The 6,000-nt window shown below is 39.1% G+C and overlaps 1 protein-coding gene across 2 annotated transcripts in view; it reads right to left on the bottom strand.

Moving 5' to 3' along the window:
* LOC122789921 (sestrin-3-like) overlaps window positions 1-6,000 on the bottom strand; it is an 87,070-nt gene that overhangs the window by 63,262 nt on the left and 17,808 nt on the right. For both annotated transcript variants that reach the window (XM_044057384.1, XM_044057385.1), the window contains exons 2-4: window positions 3,132-3,332; window positions 2,273-2,455; window positions 1,532-1,768 (exon numbers count right to left, since the gene is read on the bottom strand). In XM_044057384.1, the coding sequence (XP_043913319.1) occupies window positions 1,532-1,768; window positions 2,273-2,455; window positions 3,132-3,332 (621 nt within the window). The remainder of the gene's footprint in view (window positions 1-1,531; window positions 1,769-2,272; window positions 2,456-3,131; window positions 3,333-6,000) is intronic.

Below are 6,000 nucleotides of genomic sequence, written 5' to 3'. Positions count from 1 at the left end.
AGTGGATTGCCACCTATATGGTAGCTAGGGGTAACCTTGTTTTTCCCAAGGGTATGACTATGCATTTCTTGGCGCTTAACTTTAGGCCATGGCTCTGGCACCAGTTATCCATTTCTGTGAGGCCCTTCTGAAGGATATCTGCGCCAGATGTAGCTTTCGACTATGGCGCCTAGTTTGCAGTGATGTGCAAACTTTGTCAGCCATAACCTCCTGTGTTTGCTTGTACTTCAGAAAAGTAGATGCCGAACAAGAGTGGACCCAGGACTGAGCCCTGTGGGACACCACTTGTGACAGGCTTTGAGTCTGACATGGCTCCAGCAACTCTGACCCTGTGGGTTCTGTCACTTAGCCAGTTTGCAACCCATCTTGTGATGTATGGGTTTACATTCAAGCTGATGAGTTTTTCGATGATACCTGAGTGGGTATTGTGTCAAGGCCTTTGCCAGGTCGAGGTAGGCTGTATGGACTGCCTTTCCCTCATCAATGGCCTTGGTGACTGTCTCGAAAAAGTCAACCAAGTTTAAAAGGCATGATCTGCCTTTGACAAAGCCAAACTGGGTTGGATCCAAAGTCTGCAAGTTCCCTATGTTTTTATTTATGAGTTCCATTATGATCCTCTCCATGGCTTTGCAGATAAGGCTTGTCAAGCTAATGGGACGGTATTCATATATATATATATATATATATATATATATATATATATATATATATATATATATATACACACACACACACACACACACACACACACACACACACACACACACACACACACACACACAGTGTGACTACTGAATTTGAGAAATTTTATGGAATGTAGAACTGTGTCTGTGGCCTCAGAAATTTATCATTAAAAAGACATCTGCATCCAAGAAGGGAATCAGTCTACTTGGACTAATACATGTTTTCAGGAAAGCCCATCTTTTAAGAAACAATTTTCATCTGCTGCTCCAACAGTCACCCTGGGGTTGGGGTCCAAATATGTTGTATACTACACTATAGAACAAACTGTATTAAGTGGTACCCCTAAATCTCACATATCAGGATAAAAAAGTAATGTTTTCTCCTTTCAGAAAACAGTTAGTCAAGCAAATTCTACAAAGACAGTTCACCTGATCAACACTCTACCAAAGGAAAACACTTGGGTGTTCAAGAAAAGAGGACACGTCATTATTCAACAAAATATATTTGGGTTTAAGAGAAATTCATCTTAACATTCTTTCCATAGGACAGCAAATGTCTTGAAAGCCAGTGTGTTTTAGGGGTGGGGTAGAAGAGAACCATTGCAAAACAAAGATGCTTCAGCTGGATATAAATGGTTTGTTCTAGCAGCATATGGTGCCTATGAACCATTTCTCACATGTAATTAATCTGAGTATAAGACAAAGATTAGGGTGAATGCCTATGTGCATTTTTGAGTTAGTTACAGCTACAGTTGCTCCTAACTCACCATGTGTGCTGCTAGGTAATGTCTTAATCATGTCTTGCCTACAGATACCACTTAGAGAGAATATGCCAGAAGGCTCCTTACCTTTCGACGATTTATTCTCAGTAGCTCCTGACTGTTGGTGTTCCCATTGGCTGCATCGCAGAAACACTGATTGCCTAGAAGAGTTGGCTTCAACATGGACCTGCAGTCTATCCTGGACTCCTGATCACAGCCTGAACCAGAGACGAAGCTGGCTAGAGCATGACAGTGGGCAAGTATAACAACAGCATGCACCAGCTCTGCTAAGGTCCAGCACTGCCCGCACGTTTTCAGCAAACTCTACAAGGAAGAGCAACAAAGAAGACTGTAACATGTGGCGTACAGAAAAGCTTAAAAAACTAACTATACAGCTCCCTTAAAAATATCCTAAGCTTGGTTTACAGACTGGAAAGTATTATGGAGAAGTTTATATCAAATAATTGCTGATGGATCTGAATCTTGTGTTTATATTCAGTTACTGAAAATATTACTTTTAATACTCTAGAAAACTGTTCACTTTGGCTCTTTTATTGTCAGCTGACCAGTGTTCAGCTATCTTGTAAATCAGTTGCTTGTTTTATGATTTTATTTTATTTCTTGCATTGGTTATGCATTCAAACAATATAATACTACTACTTTCATAGCTTGCAGAGCTTTAAGTACATACATACATGCATGGAGGCACACACACTTATGTGCATCTTAATTAAACCAAGATGCAATATACAAAAAAAATACAATCACTGCAAAGACAATCTGAGAAATTTATTGTCGGCATATGAAGGATAGTGAGGAATCCTTTACCTCTATGTGTTCTTTGTTGATCAACCATGGGCGATGTGCTAGAATTTTGTTTATTTGGTGGAGCTTACGTAGTCTTTGGGGGATAAACTCCAGTCCCTGAAGCCACTCGGGGTTTCCTCCAACCCGAAGGAACTGAGACATATGAAGGTTCACCAAATACCGACACTGATGGCGGGCTGCAGCCTATCACAATTGATAATAAATAACAAAACAATTCATTACAAATGTTGGGGAAAAAAAAAATAAAGCAAAATTCCCAGAGTGTTCCCTACCTTCTGAATAATGTATGTAGAGAATTGATTTATTAAACAGTATTTTTATTTATTTAAATAAACAAACAATCTATTACTTCAAGAAAGCATGGAATTCTTCAGTTAAAAAAGTACAGCCTCTCCTTTGTTTATATAAAATAAATGTAGATACGCAAGTGATCCCGTTTTATAAGTAAAATACAAAAGCAGAACAGTACACCAAAGAGCTTCAGAAATAAAATTTTCATCACAAAAGGAAAACGCTTAACAGTTTTAAAAGCTACACATTTGCAAACTAGAGCATGCCAGGGTACATGGTGCACAAATACAATTAAACAGTTACAGCCCTATTACGCCCATAACAAAATCATTAAACCGTCAAGTAGGCACTTGAATCACACTTGCATTATACAACTCATTACACGTTTTCACAGCCATCCCAACAACACTAACCGATAGGAAGCAGGTGCTCAAGAAAACTAAAATTAGTGGTGGCTGAATAGAGTTTCTCTTCTTTCAGCCAATAATCCTGTTCCTCTTTCCCCTCCAAGAAATTTAAAGAAAAAAAAAAAAAAAGCACAAAAAGAGACCACAGTAATAGTTCTTACTATCATGGCGATGTAGTGTCTGCAGTCAAAGGGAAGAGGCCCATCTACATGCAGTAAGTAGTGTTGCAGTTTGAGGAAATGATCCAGATACTGGGGGTGGTATCCCATTTGTTGCGTTACTGAATCCAGTCGACCTCTGCTTGCTTGGGTCTTAATGAAAAATAGCTGTTGGTGATCCTGTTCACAGTTTCCTTTTGTAACCTGAAAAAGAAAGCAAATAAAAATTCAGACAAAAAGGTTTACTTACTAGGACTTCTGCAAAGCCATTGTTTTTACCTTGTCCCTATAATCTGCAAAAGGAGTTTTCTTCCAAGACTTTGTGTCCCACTGACCGTAGCACCGGTTCTAAAACAGTAGAAAACGTGTAGCTCACCTATCATTTCTTTTACTTCAGCCAAAAACGCTTCTTTATGATCTTGAAAAGTCACATTAATTACTACAATAATGTTGTCTAACCAGCTTAGCCTCTGCTGCCCCCCCGCCCCCCATCTTTCCCAATATCATGGTCCTGACATTATGTGATCAAAGTAATTGAGTTTTTACCATCAGAATATTCCTACTACAGCACAGTCTGCACTTATTTCCTTAGCTAATGACTGATGTGAAGTTGCCTTCCATGGTGTTTTCCAAAGTTCTCCACACCACTGTAAGCATCGGGTTTCCAGCACACATCATCAACTTTTGATTACAGGGGAAAAAAAACACAGCTTTTGACTAAAGCAGATCCTTATAGACCTGTGATGTCTTCTCTTTAAAACTTTATACAGACATGTCCCAGCTCTCCTTTCAGGAAGAAAGCATCTTTTAATGTCATTGCTTAAATCACCATCAGCAATGATCTTGGAGGCCAGGAAAATAAAACCAAGCAAGACCACCAGTTCTTTACCATCTACTTGCAAATCATTAACTAGATTCTTTTTTTTTTTTTCAATGCTGAGCAGCAAGCCATCTTTTGTGATTTCTGCTTTCACCTTCAGACAAACTCTCCACCTATCAAGAGTGAAATATCTCGTTAAAATATTTCTCTTGGCAATTTTGATTTCAGCATCTAATCCTGCATTTCATAGGATATGTGCCGTTACTTACCACAATGCAAATATGTCTCTATTACATTTCTCCGTTAATAAACCATCTCTCCAAAGATCAGAGCATGTTGGTAACAACACTAGAAATCCATACCTAGCAGCTGACTCTCAGGAATATACCAAATACTTTTTATGCAACAGTTGAAGTAATAATGCCTTCCTGGCCTTCTCTGCTTTAGTCTTATCTTCCAGTAAATCCTCAGATGCACAGGGGACGCTTGTATCCTACTGAGGTAACCAAATAAGTATAAAGTCACAGCACCTGTAGCTCATGTTGTCCCTCACAAAATGGGACAAGTGACAAAAACATGCTCCTCATCACTGGTGGAGTTTCTGTGGATCTTACCACAGTGTCACATCAACCTAGGTTTATAAATGTTCTTTCAACAACTGCAAGTGAACGGCAGGTCAGTACATGGTGAATCTTGTGCTTTATAACCATGGCTTGGCAGCAGAGTCCTTCTGCACTAGATGGCACACCTAAAATTCAGCTCACCGAAAAAAAAAATAAAAATATTACCAAACCCTCCTCTGTGCTGCTTAATCCAGTTCTAAACATTTTAAATCACCCTTACTCTTCCATATGTTGAAAACCTCCGACAGTTATGTCCCGATTATAAACTCCTTGAATAACTTCTGCTTTTCTCCAGGTAACCATTTGAAATGTTGAGACCTGCTATAGAGAGGCCCAAAACTTGGAAACTGAATGGCCAAATAATGGACTTGCACATACTAAGTCTGAGATGGCGATTTCTCAAGATATTCTCTTTACTCCAAGTAAGGTTGCCACCTTTTCAAATGCCCAAAGTGGGCCATTTTTGGTACAAATGTTAGATTTTGCAAGGCAAAACATACCCACGGCCAGTACCAAGGACAAAACTTCACTTTTTTGCCTAAATAAAAGCTTATTCTTGTAGCGTTTTAGTTGCGTATTCTGTTTTTTATAACATTTAGGTGTTCAGATACAGAATAACTGTTTTATGCAACTATTACATAAAATATAGGAAATAATGTTGTCATAAAATCTCAGGACATTTGCCATTTTTTCAATTTTTTTGCAGGACACAACTGCCAAAGAGGGACTGTCCCTCGCAAAGTGGGACAGGTGGTAACCCTAACTCCAAGTTGCAGCTATCTCTAACTTGGCATAGATTGTTTGGGGGGGGGGGCTTTCTCCCCCACATTGGAGGGTACGGGGGGGGGGGGCTTGCCCACTGCAAAAAAAATAATAAGTTTAAAGGAGAACAGTGCTCTATCCCTGAAATACTTTGCTAACTTGTTAGAAAAGTTAAACATGGCCTTTCCACAGCTTTGGGGTGGGGGTGGGGGGCTTAAAGTACATTACTCGTCCTGTCACTGGTGAGTCTGGCTGTTACTCGTTAAATTCTAGTAGTCAAAACAGCATTTGAAGGACACCATAAAGTACTTCTCTATCCCCAAACATCTACTGATAAAAAGGCAAAAATGCACACAAAATAACAAAACCATACACACAGTAATTTCCAAAGTACATTAGTGCATGTACATAGGCCTACTGAAGATTATTGACTATCTAACAAAATGAAGTTTATTACTTTGGTTGCAGACCCTCAAGTACAAATAATCACATCACGTCTTGTGATTTCATTGACATTTTAATATTATGAAAATATTTTCTGATGCTTTTCACTAAATGTGAAAAATAGAAGCACAGGATGCTGTCTTCAGAGCTCTTTCCGCAGACTTTATGTACAGGAAACACTCACTTCTCAGTTCTCTCACTGTGCCTGTGCTAACCACGCTCA

This window comes from Protopterus annectens, chromosome 15.part0 (assembly GCF_019279795.1).
Source record: "Protopterus annectens isolate FY-2018-M chromosome 15.part0, PAN1.0, whole genome shotgun sequence".
Taxonomy (NCBI): Eukaryota; Metazoa; Chordata; order Ceratodontiformes; family Protopteridae; genus Protopterus; species Protopterus annectens.
This window is presented reverse-complemented; position numbering and strand designations above follow the sequence as displayed.